This window comes from Oncorhynchus gorbuscha, linkage group LG21, assembly GCF_021184085.1.
Source record: "Oncorhynchus gorbuscha isolate QuinsamMale2020 ecotype Even-year linkage group LG21, OgorEven_v1.0, whole genome shotgun sequence".
Taxonomy (NCBI): domain Eukaryota; kingdom Metazoa; phylum Chordata; class Actinopteri; order Salmoniformes; family Salmonidae; genus Oncorhynchus; species Oncorhynchus gorbuscha.
Genome location: NC_060193.1, coordinates 13,483,141 through 13,503,188, shown reverse-complemented (window position 1 = coordinate 13,503,188; position 20,048 = coordinate 13,483,141). Strand labels below are relative to the sequence as shown.

Here is a 20,048-nt window from a genome sequence, read left to right as displayed (position 1 = left end):
GTGGCTGAGCAGCATGATTCATATAAAAAATAGCAGCAACATATGGTAGTTGAATGTATGATTGTGTGATTGTGTGTGCAGATAGTCCAAGGGCGCAGGTAGACAGCCATTGACAGTAGCAAGAAAAACAGCCTATGACTGAGGTGGTTGGATACCTTGATGATGCTGCGGGCCTTCCTCATACACAGCCTTGTATAAATGTTCTAGATACCTATGAACTCGCCCCCAGTGATGGACTGGGCCGTCTGTACCACACATGAACAAGGGATTCTATATTTGGAGATTCTGTTTCTGTCCTATTCTTGGCTTTGTTGGAGGGCTTGTGATGTCCATGGCTTCGCCCTGATCTAAAATATAGGTTTGTCATGTTGTGTCCAGTCCAGGTGGTGCTGGTACAGGCAGACCATCTCTGGGAAGAAGGACTTCAGCGTTGAGCAGCAACTCACACCTGGTCTCAACTGAATCGAAACACTGCTTTATGACATCACCAGAGTCTAGTTAGGCTTGGCTGCCTGAGGCGATTCCTAATTGGAGTCAGCTGATTCTCGTTGTCTCGGATTGGGAACCGTATTTAGGCAGCCTGAGTGCGCGTTGTATTTCGTGGGTGATTGTACCTGTCTTTGTGTTATTCACCAGATAGGCTGTATTAGTTTCACTCGTTTGTTGTTTTGTATTCTCAGTTATTTCATGTACAGCATTTTCTTCATTAAATGTCATGAGTAACCTACACGCTGCATTTCGGTCTGACTCTCTTCAAACAACAGACGAACGACATTACAATTATCTGTATTAATAAATGTATCAGTCGTTTTGATTAGATTTAGACATTACTACTTGTAGCAGTAGTTTATATTAGATGTATTAGTATTTGCAGTTTATATTAGCTGTATTAATAAATGTAGCAGTCGTTTTGATTAGATGTTTATATTTCCGGCGCCGATGGAGATGGCCGCCTCGCTTCACGTTCCTAGGAAACTATGCAGTTTTTTTTTTTTTTTACGTGTTATTTCTTACATTGATACCCCAGGTCATCTTAGGTTTCATTACATACAGTCGAGAAGAACTACTGAACATAAGAGCAGCGTCAACTCACCATCAGTACGACCAAGAATATGACTTTCGCGAAGCGGACCCTGTGTTCTGCCTTTCACCCAGGACAACGGAATGGATCCCAGCCGGCGACCCCAAAAAACTACTTCGAAAAAGGGGAAAACGAAGCGGTCTTCTGGTCAGACTCCGGAGACGGGCACATCATGCACCACTCCCTTGCATTCTCCTCACCAATGTCCAGTCTCTTGACAACAAGGTTGATGAAATCCGAGCAAGGGTAGCATTCCATAGGGACATCAGAGACTGTAACGTTCTTTGCTTCACAGAAACATGGCTCACTGGAGAGACGCTATCGGAGACGGTGCAGCCAGCTGGTTTCGCCACGCATCGCGCCGACAGAAACAAACATCTATCTGGTAAGAAGAGAGGCGTGGGCGTATGCTTTATGGTTAACGTGACGTGGTGTGGCCAAAACAACATACAGGAACTCTAGTCCTTCTGTTCACCTGATTTAGAATTCCTCACAACCAAATGTAGACCGCATTATCTACCAAGGGAATTCTCTTCGATTATAATCACAGCCGTATATATTCCCCCCCAAGCAGACACATCGATGGCTCTGAACAAACTTCATTTAACTCTTTGCAAACTGGAATCCATATATCCGGAGGCTGCATTCGTTGTAGCTGGGGTTTTTAACAAAGCTAATCTGAAAACAAGACTCCCTAAAGGCTCCCTAAATTTTATCAGCATATCGATTGCGCAACCAGGGTGGGAAAAACCTTGGATCATTGCTATTCCAACTTCCGCGATGCATATAAGGCCCTGCCCCGCCCTCCTTTCGGAAAAGCTGACCACGACTCCATTTTGTTGATCCCTGCCTACAGACAGAAACTAAAACAAGAAGCTCCCGCGCTGAGGTCTGTTCAATGCTGGTCCGACCAATCTGATTCCACACTCCAAGACTGCTTCCATCACGTGGACTGGGATATGTTCCGTATTGCGTCAGACGACAACATTGACGAATACGCTGATTCGGTGTGCGAGTTCATTAGAACGTGCGTGGAAGATGTCGTTCCCATAGCAACGATTAGAACATTCCCAAACCAGAAACCTTGGATTGATGGCAGCATTCGCGTGAAACTGAAAGCACGAACCACTGCTTTTAATCAGGGCACGGTGACTGGAAACATGACCGAATACAAACAGTGTAACTATTCCTTCCGCAAGGCAATCAAACAAGCTAAGCGTCAGTATAGAGACAAAGTAGAATCTCAATTCAACGGCTCAGACACAAGAGGTATGTGGCAGGGTCTATAGTCAATCACGGATTACAAAAAGGGAACCAGCACCGTCACGGACCAGGATGTCTTGCTCCCAGGCAGACTAAATAACTTTTTTGCCCGCTTTGAGGACAATACAGTGCCACTGACACTGCCCGCAACTAAAACATGTGGACTCTCCTTCACTGCAGCCGACGTGAGGAAAACATTTAAACGTGTCAACCCTCGCAAGGCTGCAGGCCCAGACGGCATCCCCAGCCACGCCCTCAGAGCATGCGCAGACCAGCTGGCTGGTGTGTTTACGGACATATTCAATCAATCCCTATCCCAGTCTGTTGTTCCCACATGCTTCAAGAGGGCCACCTTGTTCCTGTTCCCAAGACAGCTAAGGTAACTGAGCTAAACGACTACCGCCCCGTAGCACTCACTTCCGTCATCATGAAGTGCTTTGAGAGACTAGTCAAGGACCATATCACCGACACCCTACCCGACACCCTAGACCCACTCCAATTTGCTTACCCCCCAAATAGGTCCACAGACGATGTAATCTCAACCACACTGCACACTGCCCTAACCCATCTGGACAAGAGGAATACCTATGTGAGAATGCTGTTCATCGACTACAGCTCGGCATTTAACACCATAGTGCCCTCCAATCTCGTCATCAAGCTCGAGACCCTGGGTCTCAACCCCACTCTGTGCAACTGGGTACTGGACTTCCTGACGGGCCGCCCCCAGGTGGTGAGGGTAGGCAACAACATCTCCACCCCGCTGATCCTCAACACCGGGGCAAAATTATTCAGCCCCCTTAAGTTAATACTTTGTAGCGCCACCTTTTGCTGCGATTACAGCTGTAAGTCGCTTGGAGTATGTCTCTATCAGTTTTGCACATCGAGAGACTGACATTCTTTCCCATTCCTCCTTGCAAAACAGCTCGAGCTCAGTGAGGTTGGATGGAGAGCATTTGTGAACAGCAGTTTTCAGTTCTTTCCACAGATTCTCGATTGGATTCAGGTCTGGACTTTGACTTGGCCATTCTAACACCTGGATATGTTTATTTTTGAATCATTCCATTGTAGATGTTGCTTTATGTTTTGGATCATTGTCTTGTTGGAAGACAAATCTCCGTCCCAGTCTCAGGTCTTTTGCAGACTCCATCAGGTTTTCTTCCAGAATGGTCCTGTATTTGGCTCCATCCATCTTCCCATCAATTTTAACCATCTTCCCTGTCCCTGCTGAAGAAAAGCAGGCCCAAACCATGATGCTGCCACCACCATGTTTGACAGTGGGGATGTTGTGTTCAGGTTGATGAGCTGTGTTGCTTTTACGCCAAACATAACGTTTTGCATTGTTGCCAAAAAGTTCAATTTTGGTTTAATCTGACCAGAGCACCTTCTTCCACATGTTTGGTGTGTGTCAGGACCCGGTTACGAATCCGGGTCTCCGGAGTGAGAAACAGTCACTAAACCAACTGAGCCACGAATAGTCAGCAGAACCCAGAAGATGAGGCAGACACAGCAGTACTTGAGACGGTGTATTTAATAAAGTAAAAAGTGAAGTTCTTCAGGAAAACATGTAACTCCACAACCTCAAAAGGAATTCCACAAGAACAAAGGCAATCCTCCAAGACAAAAAGGCAAATCCACAAGGTGGAAGGCACAGCACAAAAAGCCTCAAAAGATACTCAAAAACAAACAAACAAGAACAAAAAACAGAACTCCACAAGAGAGTCCACCGGGATCAACAAGAGCTCACAGAGTACTAGGGCTGGGTGCTAACATACAAACACAGAGCAAAGAACTGAGTAAAACAAAGGGTTTAAATACAATCAGGGTAAACGAGGCACAGGTGCAAATAATAATGGAGATCAAGGGAAAACAAAAGGTCAAAAGGGACAATGGGGGCATCTAGTGACCAAAAACCGGAACAACCCTGGCCAAATCCTGACAGTGGGTCTCCCAGGTGGCTTTTGGCAAACTTTAAACAACACTTTTTATGGATATCTTTAAGAAATGGCTTTCTTCTTGCCACTCTTCCATAAAGGCCAGATTTGTGCAATATACAACTGATTGTTGTCCTATGGACAGAGTCTCCCACCTCAGCTGTAGATCTCTGCAGTTCATCCAGAGTGATCATGGGCCTCTTGGCTGCATCTCTGATCAGTCTTCTCCTTGTATGAGCTGAAAGTTTAGAGGGACGGCCAGGTCTTGGTAGATTTGCAGTGGTCTGATACTCCTTCCATTTCAATATTATCGCTTGCACAGTGCTCCTTGGGATGTTTAAAGCTTGGGAAATCTTTTTGTATCCAAATCCGGCTTTAAACTTCTTCACAACAGTATCTCGGACCTTGTTCTTCATGATGCTCTCTGCGCTTTTAACGGACCTCTGAGACTATCACAGTGCAGGTGCATTTATACGGAGACTTGATTACCACACAGGTGGATTGTATTTATCATCATTAGTCATTTAGGTCAACATTGGATCATTCAGAGATCCTCACTGAACTTCTGGAGAGAGTTTGCTGCACTGAAAGTAAAGGGGCTGAATAATTTTGCACGCCCAATTTTTCAGTTTTTGATTTGTTAAAGAAGTTTGAAATATCCAATAAATGTCGTTCCACTTCATGATTGTGTCCCACTTGTTGTTGATTCATCACAAAAAAATACAGTTTTATATCCTTATGTTTGAAGCCTGAAATGTGCCAAAAGGTTGCAAAGTTCAAGGGGGCTGAATACTTTCGCAAGGCACTGTATATATCTGCTTTCAGTTGACTGAAATGTCATTAATCATAATAAATATTCTGTAATGAAACTAACCATCAAGAAATTCCACTAACCATCAAGATATCCAAGTACCCTCCAAACTCATCATCAAGCTCGAGACCCTGGGTCTCGACCCTGCCCTGTGCAACTGGGTACCGGACTTCCTGATGGACCGCCCCCCAGGTGGTGAGTGTAGGTAACAACATCTCCACCCCGCTGATCTTCAACACTGGGGCCCCACAAGGGTGCCTTCTGAGCCCTCTCCTGTACTCCCTGTTCACCCACAACTGCGTGGCTATGCACGCCTCCAACTCAATCATCAAGTTTGCGAACGACACTACAGTGGTAGGCTTGATTACCAACGAGACGGCCTACAGGGAGGAGGTGAGGGCCCTCGGAGTGTGGTGTCAGGAAAATAACCTCACACTCAACGTCAACAAAACAAAGGAGATAATTGTGGACTTCAGAAAACAGCAGAGGGAGCACCCCCCTATCCATATCGATGGGACAGTAGTGGAGAGGGTAGTAAGTTTTAAGTTCCTCGGCGTACACATCACGGACAAACTGAATTGGTCCACCCACACAGACAGCATCGTGAAGAAGGCGCAGCAGCGCCTCTTCAACCTCAGGAGGCTGAAGAAATCCGGCCACTTTAAACAATGCTACTTAATATATTGTTTACATACCCTACATTACTCATCTCATATGTATATGTATATACTGTACTCTACATCATCTACTGCATCTTTATGTAATACATGAGTCACTAGCCACTTTAAACTATGCCACTTAGTTTACATACCCTACATTACTCATCTCATATGTATATACTGTACTCAATACCATCTACTGCATCTTGCCTATGCCGTTCTGTACCATCACTCATTCATATATCTTTATGTACATATTCTTTATCCCTTTACACTTGTGTGTATAAGGTAGTAGTTGTGGAATTGTTAGGTTAGATTACTCGTTGGTTATTACTGAACTAGAAGCACAAGCATTTCGCTACGCTCGCATTAACATCTGCTAACCATGTGTATGTGACAAATAACATTTTGATTTGATTTAACCTTAACCCGAGGCCTCACCCATATCCTATCCCTGGCCCTAACCATAATTCTAACTTTAACCCCAAACCAAGTTGTTGCCTATCAGCAGAGTTGCAGTTGTTAGTGTATTGATATTGAATATAGCACCCTAACTAGGTTCATATTTTCTATGTTGGCCTGATATGGTTCCCAATCAGAGGCAGCTGTTTATCATTGTCTCTGATTGGGGATCATATTTAGGCAGCCGTTTCCCCATTGTGCTTTGTGGGGTCTTGTTTTGTGTTGTGCCTGTGAGCACTGCATTTGCTTCATGTTTCGTTACTCTTTATTGGTTTTGCGAGTTTCATTTCATTCATGCTGCGCCTTGGTCCATTTCTTCCAACGATCGTGACAAAAGAAAGTCTTGAATGAGTAGGTGTGTCTAAACTTTTGACTGGTACTGTCTGTCTGTCTGTCTGTCTGTCTGTCTGTCTGTCTGTCTGTCTGTCTGTCTGTCTGTCTGTCTGTCTGTCTGTCTGTCTGTCTGTCTGTCTGTCTGTCTGTCTGTCTGTCTGTCTGTCTGTCTGTCTGTCTGTCTGTCTGTCTGTCTGTCTGTCTGTCTGTCTGTCTGTCTGTCTAAAATTATAAATGAACGATTATCACATATTTATTTACTGAACAAAAAGTTAATCATTTCAATAAATGGGCACATTTTCAGGTAAAAGTTTATTTTGAGTCCTTAAAACACAGTAATGTTTAAGCGTATTCTACACACTCCAACAGAATCAGTAAATGGGGTGCATGTTGAAGTTGAACCTAGTTGCTGATCTTGGGTGGCAGGTACCCTAGTGTTTAAGAGTATTGGGCCAGTAACCGAAAGGACACTGGTTCAAAACCCCAAGCCAACTAGGTGAAAAATCTGTCAATGTGCACTTGAGCAAGGCACCTAACCCTAATTATGCCTGTAATTACGCCTGTAAGTCACTCTGGATAAGTCACTCTGGACTAAAATGTAAATGCCAGTTTTACTTCTACCCCACTAATGGTTGAGGTTAGGAATGTAAAACCACCCAGACTTGATTCAGAGTCAGACTGGAATTCTTCCTGCGTAAGGCATGTCCAATGTAAACAAATAGCTACATAGCCAAAGAGATGTGGGGTCTTTTAATGCTTCAAAATTCATGACTTGTGTTCCATGTACAATACTTTACTTTAGCCCCCCGATATTACCTATAAGTCTTAAAACAACTGAATTAAACTTATGTTAGACAAACAACATCCTAATGCAACAGTTTAAAATTGAAGTTTCTGAAGTCAATCTACTGTAACAGTTTAACTTGATTATTTATTGTCTTGTCATGGCTAAGATGCAATCAGAAACATGTCAAACAAGTGTGTGTGTGTGTGTGTGTGTGTGTGTGTGTGTGTGTGTGTGTGTGTGTGTGTGTGTGTGTGTGTGTGTGTGTGTGTGTGTGTGTGTGTGTGTGTGTGTGTGTGTGTGTGTGTGTGTGTGTGTGTGTGTGTGTGTGTGTGTGTGTGTGTGTGTGTGTGTAGGCGATGATGTGGGACTGCCAAGCTTTGAAAAGTGAAATCAACCCGGTAAGCCATGGTTAGTTATTTTATGATTTACTTTCACTACTCAATGCTTCACATGCCTATGTTTTTAAAACTTACAAATCGTTGTCCTCAGTAAGGTCTGAACTAAGGTTTAAGATGTCATGTTGGAGATGGGTTTCCCCCAACCTTTATATGTGTCACTCTCCTTCACACACAATATAGACCTGCTATACAGAGAGATGGTGAGTTTTCTCTGTGTTCTTCTATCTCCAGGAGACACCATCAAAGGTGAGTCACCAAGATGGTTGAAACACACTATTGGATTACCCGATCAGTACTGTATTGGCTGAGATGCAGGGATGAACTGGAGCAGGTAATCTACCTGTGCATTTCTAATACACAACCCATTTTATTCCTATTCCTAATGTTCATTTTGCGAGAAAACTAAATAAAAAATCTGACAGAGCTAAAGATGGACCATTTACCAGAATTGCCATTTGGCACTCCTTTCCTTACCTGGCAGAGCATGAAAAGATATAGCAATATATTGTTCAAAGTTTTCTTTGGCCTTGATTCAAATCCTTTCAATGAATCGTTTTTATCTCCTTAATTTTCCAGCTATTGCTTCTATGATGGTGACTACCTAGAAAAATGGCCATACAGAACAAATATAACAGAATCAGTATACAGTTTCTCAATGCACCTGGTGATACTGTTGGTATAGGCAAGTCTATAGGCACCTTATCTATAGGTATTGGAAATGCAACTACTAGATTATAGGTATGTGAATTATACTTTTCAATTGGTCCAGGTCGGAGATGGGACGGCTTGGGAGCTGGGCATGGCCAGGGAGTCCATCAACAGGAAGAGCCTTGCCACACCGAGCCCAGTGGAGGGCTATTGGACAATATGTTTGAGGAGAGGAAGTGAGTGTGAGGGGTGTTTGTGGATTACGATGAGGAGATTTTTTATGTAACGGGCAGGTCACCTATTTATTTGTTTATGTGAAACCAGTTCACTGAGAGTGCTACCTCGTTCAACCCCAATTTGATTGACAGCGGAAACAACAAATTGCCACTCATCATTGTTGCTGTTGGTGTTGTCAGTGGAGGCAGGACTTTGGATGATGACATCACAATATGAAACGTACTTTGCCATGGACAATCCATTTGCTTTTGAAAGTGCCCTAAAAAGGACAATGGAAAACAAAATAGGTTTTCCTTAAATGTAGAAAAGCAGAGCCTCTTTATTGATACATAGTTAATAGTTACCTAATCTGGTTTATAGAAATGAATTATCTGTAAGAATCACATGTCCTTTTGTTGAATTAAATGAAATGATGGATGCTCTTCCGGTGAAACTGGAGAGCGTGCAATTCAAAAAAGAATCATAAAAATTCTGGATATTATACATTTAGGTACATACTTCTTATATCTTATATTGGTCTTATATCGTTGAAAGCTTAAATTAGTGTTAATCCAACTGCACTGTCTGATTTACAGTAGCCATTACAGCGAAAGCATGCCATGCGATTGTGTGAGGACGGCGCCCTACATCAAAATATTTTTCCACCTGCACAGGTTTCATAAATTCACAAATAGCAATAAAATATTCACTTACTTTTTGAAAATCTTACTCTTATTTGTCATCCAAAGGATCCCAGCAATAACATGTAATGTCATTTTGTTAGATAAAATCCTTCTTTATATCCCAAAAAGTCTGTTTAGTTTGCTCCATCGATTTGAGTAATCTATTCGTTCAACATGCAGAGACATGCACGTTTCTATTGACTCCTCAGATACCCTAAAATGTAATCAAACTATAATATTGTCTTGTCTTCATCTTGTGCCCAAACACGAATTTCCAAGAGTGTGTCCCCTACTGAAACTCTATGTCTTACTTGTTTTGGAATCTACAAGCCTGAAACCTTGAACATAGAATGCTGAAACCCTGTGGAAGTCATAAGAATTGCATCCTGGGAGCTAAAATTCAAAACGCCCCTATACTTTCCATTGTAAGAGCATAGGCTCTCAAAACAAATTTAATCAGTTTGGTTTTTCTTTGGATTTTCTCCTACCATATGTATTGTGTTACAGTCTCCTACATTATTTTAACATTTCTACAACCATCAAAGTGTTTGCTTTCCAATGGTACCAATTATATGTATATCCTGGCTTCAGGGCCTGAGCAACAGACAGTTTACTTTGGGCACATCGTTCAGGCGGAAAGTGAGAAAGAAGGACCCTATCCCGAAGAAGTTTTATATGTAGCTATGTTGTGTTTTATTTTTGCCTCAGAAACCACTCTGTCTATCCATGTTTTTGGAGCAGAAGAGAAAGGATAATGCAGGGTTTCCCAAGGGGTCTGCCTGGGTGCACCTTTTGGTTTCTGCACTAGCACTACACAGCTGAGTTAACTGATCAACTAGTCTTGGCAAAAACCAAAATGTGCACCCCTTGGAGTCCGGAGGACAGAGTTTGGGAAACAGTGGGGTAATGCGACTATACAAACCAATCATATCATTATCTCACGTCCTGTATCCCTCAGTGACGTGTGGTGAGGTCTGAGGCTGGCTAGGGTTAGTACAGGAATAGGTGGGACACTGAGACCAGGCCCAAATGGCTCCCTATATAGGGCCCTGGTCAAAAGGAGTGCACTAAGTAGGGAATAGGGTGCCATTAGGGACAAAACTGAGACAAGCTGGAGGCTGTACACCAAGGAGGAGAAGGAGAGAGAGGGAGAAAGATAAAGAGCGAGAGAAAGTGAAAGAGTGAGAGAGAGAGCTGAGACCCACCCAAACAAACCCTGGCCACACCTTATATAGGCCCCCCCAGATCAGACCTATGCCCCCATGCTCCCCGTCCCTGCAGCAAAGATCTCAACATAATATAATAATAATAATAAGACAGCTGCACATATACCCAGGCCGTGAGCAGGGCAACAGACCCAACCCCCCTCTAATACACCGGCCCAAGCCCCATCCTGAGACCTAAGAGGTATGTATCAGATACTCAACATGCTCTGCTCACATCTACTGTAATAGTCCGAGCCTAAACCACACAAAAGCAAGACGCTATAGTCGGCTCAGGGAATAGAACCAGCAACTTTTCAGTTACCATCCAAACACTCTTAACCACTAGGCTACCTGTTGCCCTAGCTGAGCCTGTGTCAGGTATTGAGTCTATATTACAGTATGTTAAATGTTCTCATTTTTGCGTCAATAAATAATAAATATATATACCCATGAAAGATAGTCAAACATACATTTATTGTAAATAACAGTTTTTATTTTAAAAATGGTCTGATAAAATATTTCCATGATTGTATATACTTTAAAAATGTAATCAGGAAGGTTCACCATCCAGTGGCTTCATCATTATGCACGCCTTCACACACACAGTATATACAACACAGTATTAACCCACAAATTCCCATTTCTGCCACCTTTGCTGCGTTTAGACAGGCAGCACAATTCTGTGGTTATTTTCCACTCATTTGTCTTTTGACCAATCAGATAAGCTCTGAAAAAAGATTAGATAAAAAGAGATCAGAAATAGTCTGCCTGTCTAAACGTAGCCCTTGTGACTTCATCTATGGCCCACTGGGCACACACTGGTTGAATCAACGTTCCCACGTCATTTCAATTAAATGAAATGATGTTGAACCAAAGTGGAATTGACGTCTTCTTCCTTCATAACGTGAGATAAGATAGCATAAACATTTGCACAAATACATGTGTTACATAAAGGGGATGACATGGTGGTATACAAATATGGAGGATGTGTTGTTTTCAAATAGAAGGTAAGTGGTGATGTTGGACTGATTGTGGAGATGATGAATATGAGGTTGAATGTTTTTATATATATTTCTAATCCATTGTCTATCAACACAATATGTTAGTGCTTGGCCTTGTATCACCATTGTCTATCAACACAATATGTTAGTACTTGGCCTTGTATCACCATTGTCTATCAACACAATATGTTAGTACTTGGCCTTGTATCACCATTGTCTATCAACACAATATGTTAGTACTTGGCCTTGTATCACCATTGTCTATCAACACAATATGTTAGTACTTGGCCTTGTATCACCATTGTCTATCAACACAATATGTTAGTACTTGGCCTTGTATCACCATTGTCTATCAACACAATATGTTAGTACTTGGCCTTGTATCACCATTGTCTATCAACACAATATGTTAGTACTTGGCCTTGTATCACCATTGTCTATCAACACAATATGTTAGTACTTGGCCTTGTATCACCATTGTCTATCAACACAATATGTTAGTACTTGGCCTTGTATCACCATTGTCTATCAACACAATATGTTAGTGCTTGGCCTTGTATCACCATTGTCTATCAACACAATATGTTAGTACTTGGCCTTGTATCACCATTGTCTATCAACACAATATGTTAGTACTTGGCCTTGTATCACCATTGTCTATCAACACAATATGTTAGAACTTGGCCTTGTATCACTGGTATCACTGGGTCCATTCTGTTGGTTAATGTCTTACTACCCTCAACTAGAAGGGGTTTCATTAAGTATGTGGAAAAACATGATTGGATATTTAAGCATATAACTTCAGATCTGACATAGTCCTTTGTTCAGGTACCAGAGTAACTCCAAAATGGCACCCTATTCCCTACATAGTGAAAATAGACCTCTATTTAAGGAGAGGGTGTCATTTAGGGACGCAGCCTGGCCAAGTTGAGTAAAGAGAAGGAGACAGGATTCCTGACTGCATGGTGCTTCTCCTTCAGACCTGCATTACAGCATCATCATACCTAGTACACCTATCAGGATCAGAAGAGCTATGGAGGAAAAACAAAGAGAAAAGTAGTAGAGACAGAGAGAGAAGTAGTAGAGAGAGAGAAGTAGTAGAGAGAGAGAAGTAGTAGAGAGAGAGAAGTAGTAGAGAGAGAGAAGTGGTAGTAGAGAGAGAAGTAGTAGAGAGAAGTAGCAGAGAGAGAGAGAAGTGGTAGTAGAGAGAGAGAAGTAGTAGTTGAGAGAGAGAAGTAGTAGAGAGAGAGAAGTAGTAGAGCGAGATAAGTAGTAGAGCGAGAGAGAGAAGTAGTGGTAGAGAGAAGTAGTAGAGAGAGAAGTAGTAGAGAGAGAGAGTAGTAGAGAGAGAGAAGTAGTAGTAGAGAGAGAGAAGTAGTAGTAGAGAGAGGGAGAAGTAGTAGAGAGGGAGAAGTAGTAGAGAGAGAGAAGTAGTAGAGAGAAAGAGAAGTAGTAGAGAGAGAGAAGAAGTAGAGAGAGAGAAGTAGTAGTTGAGAGAGAGAAGTAGTAGAGAGAGAGAAGTAGTAGAGAGAGAGAAGTAGTAGAGAGAAAGCGAAGTAGTAGAGAGAGAGAAGAAGTAGAGAGAGAAGTAGTAGTTGAGAGAGAGAAGTAGTTGAGAGAGAGAAGTAGTAGAGAGAGAGAGAGATAAGTAGTAGAGAGAGAGAGAAGTAGTAGAGAGAGAGAGAGAGAAGTAGTGGTAGAGAGAAGTAGTAGAGAGAGAGTAGTGGAGAGCGAGAAGTAGTAGAGAGAGAGAAGTAGTAGTAGAGAGAGAGAAGTAGTAGTAGAGAGAGGGAGAAGTAGTAGAGAGAGAGAAGAAGTAGAGAGAGAGAGAGAAGAAGTAGAGAGAGAGAGAGAAGAAGTAGAGAGAGAGAAGAAGTAGAGAGAGAGAAGAAGTAGAGAGAGAGAAGTAGTAGAGAGAGAGAAGTAGTAGAGAGAGAGAGAAGTAGTAGAGAGAGAAGTAGTAGAGAGAGAGAAGTAGTAGAGAGAGAAGTAGTAGAGAGAGAGAGAGAAGTAGTAGAGAGAGAGAGATAAGTAGTAGAGAGAGAGAGAAGTAGTAGAGAGAGAGAGAAGTAGTAGAGAGAGAGAAGTAGTGGTAGAGAGAAGTAGTAGAGAGAGAGAAGTAATAGAGAGAGAGAAGTAATAGAGAGAGAGAAGTAGTAGAGAGAGAGAAGAAGTAGAGAGAGAGAGAGAAGAAGTAGAGAGGGAAGTAGTAGTAGAAAGAGAGAGAAGTAGTGGTAGAGAGAAGTAGTAGAGAGAGAGAGAGAGTAGTAGAGAGAGAGAGTAGTAGAGAGAGAGAAGTAGTAGAGAGAGAGAAGTAGTAGAGAGAGAGAAGTGGTAGAGAGAGAGAAGAAGTAGAGAGAGAGAAGAAGTAGAGAGAGAGAAGAAGTAGAGAGAGAGAAGAAGTAGAGAGAGAGAAGTGGTAGTAGAGAGAGAAGTAGTAGAGAGAGAGAGAAGTAGTAGAGAGCGAGAAGTAGTAGAGAGAGCGAGAAGTAGTAGAGAGAGAGAAGTAGTAGAAGAGAGAAGTAGTAGAAGAGAGAAGTAGTAGAAGAGAGAAGTAGTAGAGAGAGAGAAGTAGTAGAGAGAGAGAAGTGGTAGTAGAGAGAGAGAAGTGGTAGTAGAGAGAGAGAAGTGGTAGTAGAGAGAGAGAAGAAGTGGTAGTAGAGAGAGAGAAGAAGTAGTAGTAGAGAGAGAAGTAGTAGAGAGAGAGAAGTAGTAGAGAGAGAGAAGTAGTAGAGAGAGAGAGAAGTAGTAGAGAGAGAGAGAAGTAGTAGAGAGAGAGAAGTAGTAGAGAGAGAGAAGTAGTAGAGAGAGAGAAGTGGTAGTAGAGAGAGAAGTGGTAGTAGAGAGAGAGAAGTAGTAGAGAGAGAGAAGTGGTAGTAGAGAGAGAGAAGTAGTAGTAGTAGAGAGAGAAGTAGTAGAGAGAGAGAAGTAGTAGAGAGAGAGAAGTAGTAGAGAGAGAGAGAAGTAGTAGAGAGAGAGAGAAGTAGTAGAGAGAGAGAAGTAGTAGAGAGAGAGAAGTAGTAGAGAGAGAGAAGTGGTAGTAGAGAGAGAAGTGGTAGTAGAGAGAGAGAAGTAGTAGAGAGAGAGAAGTGGTAGTAGAGAGAGAGAAGTAGTAGAGAGAGAGAAGAAGTAGTAGAAGAGAGAAGTAGTAGAGAGAGAGAAGTAGTAGAGAGAGAGAAGTAGTAGAGAGAGAAGTAGTAGTAGAGAGGGAAGTAGTAGTAGAGAGAGAGAGAAGTAGTAGAGAGGGAAGTAGTAGTAGAGAGAGAGAGAAGTAGTAGAGAGAGAGGGGGGGGGTTATATTAGATTAGGTACTACGGTAACACTTTATAATAGCTTACATGAATTACAACGTTATAAATGGTCATACATGTTTATAAATTATTTGTAAATGATTTATTTATGAATGTTAACAATTTATAAATGATAAAAGTGCTTATGCCTTGAAGTGCTTTTAATGTTAATGGTTTAATAATTAAATTGTTTGTTATAGTTGAATGTTTAGTCATGTTATCAGTTATTATTATGAAGTGTTTGTGGTGCTTCTTATGTGGTTATTACCTTGAGACAGGCAGAAGGCGGAGGGAGCAGAGTTTAAAGAGTTTAACACAGTAGTGTTGGGGTCGGCCAGGTCCACAGCTTTATCACTGTTCAGAATAGCCTGAGGAGAACCTAGGGTATCTGTTACTGAGGGAGGAGAAAATGACAAGAGGGAGAGAGAAAGAGAGAGCGAGTTAGAGACAAACCAGAAAGAAGAGATGCAGGGTCCACAGGGTGTTTGGAGGTGTAGGGTGAAGTTGAAGCTGATCCTAGATCTGTACCTAGGAGAAACATCACCAGGAGCGTGTTTGGATGAGTGACTCACCACTATTAAAAGTTCCGTTGGAGATGGAGAGGTAGTAGCTGGTGTCGATGGTCCGGGTGGCCGTAGCGTTGGGGACAGTAGCAGAGAAGGTGCATTGAATGGTCTGACCGTTGACTGAGCCCTTCACAGACTCCACAGGCAGCTACCCAACACAACGGTTTTACCACAATTACCATTAGTCAAATGTCAGTAGGCCTACAGTGTAGTATTAGTCAGGTTGCTCTCCCAGGCACTGTCCCAAATGGCACCCAGGTGTATATGCAGGGAATAAGAGTCAGAATTGGGATCAAATTCAACTTCAATGACCACAAAAGTATGTAACTCTAAATCATGAATCCTCTATCAGTATCTTGCTCAATTCATAAAACTCATTGATTACATATCAGTTCACTTCCGGAATTTGCCTGAAATCAATCCGTCAAACTAAAATCTGTTCCAGGAAGTCCAAAATGAAACACTGTGTTCTGATTGGTCCAACTCACCTTGTTGTTGACGGTCAGAACTCCTTTGTCGAGGAGAGCTGTGAAGAACTTTACTTTTCTGTTGCTGTTTGCGCACACATAAGTAGTGTCATTCTGACCCTGTAGATGAGAGATGATGAATTTGAATCAATAAAAATAAATCGTAATTTTAACCGTATTAATTTAGGCTATTTTTTCCCAATTCATTAATCAAATGTAAATACTGAATTTCCTCAAGTTAAAATGACTTCTCCCACCAACCCCAACTCTCTTGTCCTGGGTATTGTAACATCTATGCTAATTCTAAAGGCAGGTTTCCATACCTGTGTGGAAGTTTTGGACAAGCCTACTGCGATGTAGCCACTGGACACTCCTCGTAGCTGGAAGGAGAAAATCTGTCCCAAGGACTTCTTGATGGAGACGAAGAAACAGGACCCAGCCACGGCCGGATCACAGTCTGGCGGCTTAGCAGCACAGAGCTGGGACTTTTTACATTCCGCCATTGAGATATTTACCTGTTGAAGAGTTCCATCATTAGTTGCTGTCTTTTTTACATTAAAGGTGCAATCTGCGATTTGTACATACAGTACAGTTTTTAACTTAAAAGGGGAAATCTGCAATTACTATATATGTTTTTTAACTTTTAAATTATTAATATATACCCATTGATTCTTGAAGAACATAACTTACCTCACAAGCTTAGTTTAATTACATCAGAACACAACATAACTTCTTTAAATTATGATTTCTACATTGTTTTCTGCGTTGTAATAAAGCACTTTTGGGGACTTTAAAAAAGCCCAATAGAAATCCTACGTGAGAACTCCAAAACATGCCTTGCTTACGGGATGGGTGCATCAAGAAGTTAATCTACTTTCTGTTTCTCTATATCTATCTCTAGTTTGTTAATTAACCGAGTTATGTGTGTTTTATGAAATACTAGATATATGTTTTCCACACTGTCATGGATTATATTTATGGGTGAACTGCAGGGTAATGTACGTAACAGACACACTTTTTCAATGGCAGTGTGTGCAGTTTTTTGTCCTACAAGTGCACTTAAAATAATATTTGATTTTGAAGAGAGAGGGGGGGGTGGCAGAAAGGGAGAGAGGGAGAGAGAGATCGTGTGTTTCCTTTTTCTAGTCAGAGACTCTGGGAGACAGAGTGAAACGTGTAGCCTAGGTACTCACCGTGAGAGCTGTGACGGGGTTGACAACAGGTGCCATTGTTACGTTGGGTGCCATTGTTACGTTGGGTGCCATTGTTACGTTGGGTGCCATTGTTATGTTGGCCATAGTAGCATTGGAGTTCGGAGCCATTGTGGTGTTCTGTGCCTCGGCTCCCATCGCCATGTATGCCATTGCCATGACAACTGCGAACATCAGTCTGCTGATATTGTCCATTCCTGATAGAGTAACAGAGATCCACGTAGTAAGCATGGGTGGAAAAACTACCCAAACGTCATACTTGTGTCAAAGTAAAGATACTTAATTAATAGAGAATTACTCTAGTAAAAGTGAAAGACGCACAGTAAAATACTACTTGAGTAAAAGTCTAAAAGTATGTGGCTTTAAATATACTTAAGTATCAAAAGTAAATGGAATTGCTAAAATATACTTATCAAAAGTAGAAGTACAATTATAAATAATTTCACATTCCTTATATTATGCAATCCAGACGGAACGATTTTCTTGGTTTTTAAATTTACAAATAGCCAGGGACACACTGCAACACTTAGACATCATTTACAGATAGCCAGGGACACACTGCAACACTTAGACATCATTTACAGATAGCCAGGGACACACTGCAACACTTAGACATCATTTACAGATAGCCAGGGACACACTGCAACACTTAGACATCATTTACAGATAGCCAGGGACACACTGCAACACTTAGACATCATTTACAGATAGCCAGGGACACACTGCAACACTTAGACATCATTTACAGATAGCCAGGGACACACTGCAACACTTAGACATCATTTACAGATAGCCAGGGACACACTGCAAAACTTAGACATCATTTACAAATGAAGCATTTGTGTTTAGTGAGTCCGCCAGATCAGAGGCAATAGGGATTACTAGGAATGTTCTCCTGATAAGTGTATGAATTGGACTGTTTTCCTGTCCTGCTGAGGGTTTAAAATGTAATAAGTACTTTTTTACATATCGTAATTAAATTAAATCATGTGACAAAAGCAATGAAAAAAGTCTGTATTCCAAGGAGAAAAAGTTCATAATGTCTGATGTGATAGTGGAGGCTAACCAGCTGCAAAACACAAAAAACAACCCTATCACAGGCTTGAAAATGCCCTCCACCAGAGAAACGTACAACATAAATAAATAAATCGTTCAAATAGATGGAAATGTTACCTGTACTTTTGTGACTTGGAAGATTTCTGTGGTTCTCTTTGAACAAGCTGTTCCAGAAGCTAATGCTGCGCTGAGAAGTAGATGTTCTCAACAGGTGTCCTTGAGGCGATGTCGCCACCTGAGCTTACTCACTATTTAAAACAGCACTCGCAATGGGAGGAAGGACAAAGGATTGAGAAACCTACCTCTCTCCTACTTCTTTTTGGGGGTGGTTTCACAATGGCATGCTGGTTGGCGTGACATAGGCTTCCCGGAGGAGGGGTGAACCGGAGACAACACTCAATGGAAACAATTATGTTGTTAAACCTAACCCTCCGACAATAGCTATGTCAAGTCACACTTTTTTTAAAGACCCATCTTCCTGAACCCAATTTATTCTACTCACTTCCTTGTGTGTTAAATATGCTTGGAAACTATATACAAGACTATTTGTAAAGAAATAAGAATAATATCATTAAATATATAATATATAATATAATTATATCATATAATTAAATTAGTTACCAAATGCCAAATGACATTTCATCATTTTTTAAACCTATTCTATGATTCATTCCAGGCCAATAACACGTGTCATTCACACCTGTCTAACTCAAATAACACATTATTCTTGCTTTGTTTTTTTGGACTGAGCTGAGTTGAGCCCCACACAGTGGATGGAGAGCAGGCAGTCTTTTGAATTCAATCTGGATTGTGGCAAATTACCCAAAGGGTTAGATACAGTTTTGGTGAATCAAGACATTTTGTTTCAAGGGATGAAATTGAAAACATTACATTTGCCTGGAGGTGACAAAAGTTTAAGATATGGATGTCCTATTTTCATTAACAAGCCAGATAAATAAAGTGCAATATGTTGAACCTAGTTATGTGTATATTATGAAATACTATATCTTTTTTTAAATGTTCACATACACTGTCATGGATTTTACTGTCCCACCCTAGTGTTGCCAGGGAATCAGGAGGAACATGCCTGTCTGATATCACTTTTTGACAACGCTATCAGAGACATCGATTCACAAACCCAGTATCATACTGTAACAGGTTCAGCTGGCAAGATTGTATCATGGTGACTTTTAATCTGCTATTGTTACGTACACACACCCACATACTGAACAGTAGCCTAGTCGTTTACACACAAACAAAAACACAAACACAAACACACACACACATGCGCACGTACACACAGAAACTCCTTGGTTTTGATCCACAGGGACGACAGTGCTGGTGGTTCATCATGCCACACTAGGCCTCTTGAACCGATAAGGAAACATTTCATTTGTTCTTTTTTTTGTGTGCTTTTAAAATGTGTTGCATGACACATGCAGACTTGCGTTGCCATGTCAAATTGCATCATACTGTGGCACTTTATGAATTTTGAAAATTCTATAACTTGAAAACTTGATTGCTGACATGCTAATCATTTTGTGGACTGTATCAACAGTGGACTAATGAAACAAATACCAAAAGTATAGTTTTTGAGTGGAATATTCCTTTATGGAGAGGAATTGGGGCTAAGGTCCTGTGATAGACTGGCATCCTGTAAAGGAGGGTGTATTGTACATCAAGCTGCCTCACACCACAGAAACAGGAGACAGGCTCCTGTCCTATGGAACCCAACACTGGCTTACAGTCATCACTAGCAAATACAAACAGATCACTAGCCAAAACAAGAGACATAATGAAGGAATACTTTATAAATTAACATTTTGGACAAATGATTTTTTATTTGTTAGCTGGTTATTTCGCAACGTCAAAAATCTCCTGGTTAACATTTTTGGAGAATGTACCAATGCTAGTGGCAATTGATAGTGCCATTTAGCGGTGCATTCAAAAGAAACCACAATCCAATGACATTAGAAATAG

General features: G+C 41.4%; 1 protein-coding gene across 3 annotated transcripts; it reads right to left on the bottom strand.

The window, feature by feature from the left end:
* Positions 1-10,932: 10,932 nt before the first annotated feature.
* Positions 10,933-18,354, bottom strand: LOC124008580 (putative ferric-chelate reductase 1). Of its 3 annotated transcripts, none has more exons than XM_046319975.1 (7): positions 18,186-18,354; positions 16,995-17,209; positions 16,125-16,316; positions 15,823-15,921; positions 15,341-15,482; positions 15,037-15,156; positions 10,933-12,509 (listed from the first exon to the last, which is right to left on the bottom strand). In XM_046319975.1, exons 2-7 carry the CDS (start codon positions 17,205-17,207, stop codon positions 12,466-12,468), a joined length of 810 nt encoding a protein of 269 aa, XP_046175931.1. In that variant the 5' UTR covers positions 17,208-17,209; positions 18,186-18,354; the 3' UTR covers positions 10,933-12,465. The 3 variants fall into 3 exon arrangements, with proteins under 3 accessions (XP_046175931.1, XP_046175929.1, XP_046175930.1); XM_046319973.1 differs by having other exon boundaries at positions 15,037-15,162; positions 18,186-18,352; XM_046319974.1 differs by having other exon boundaries at positions 15,037-15,162; positions 18,192-18,352.
* Between the last annotated feature and the right edge of the window lie 1,694 nt (positions 18,355-20,048).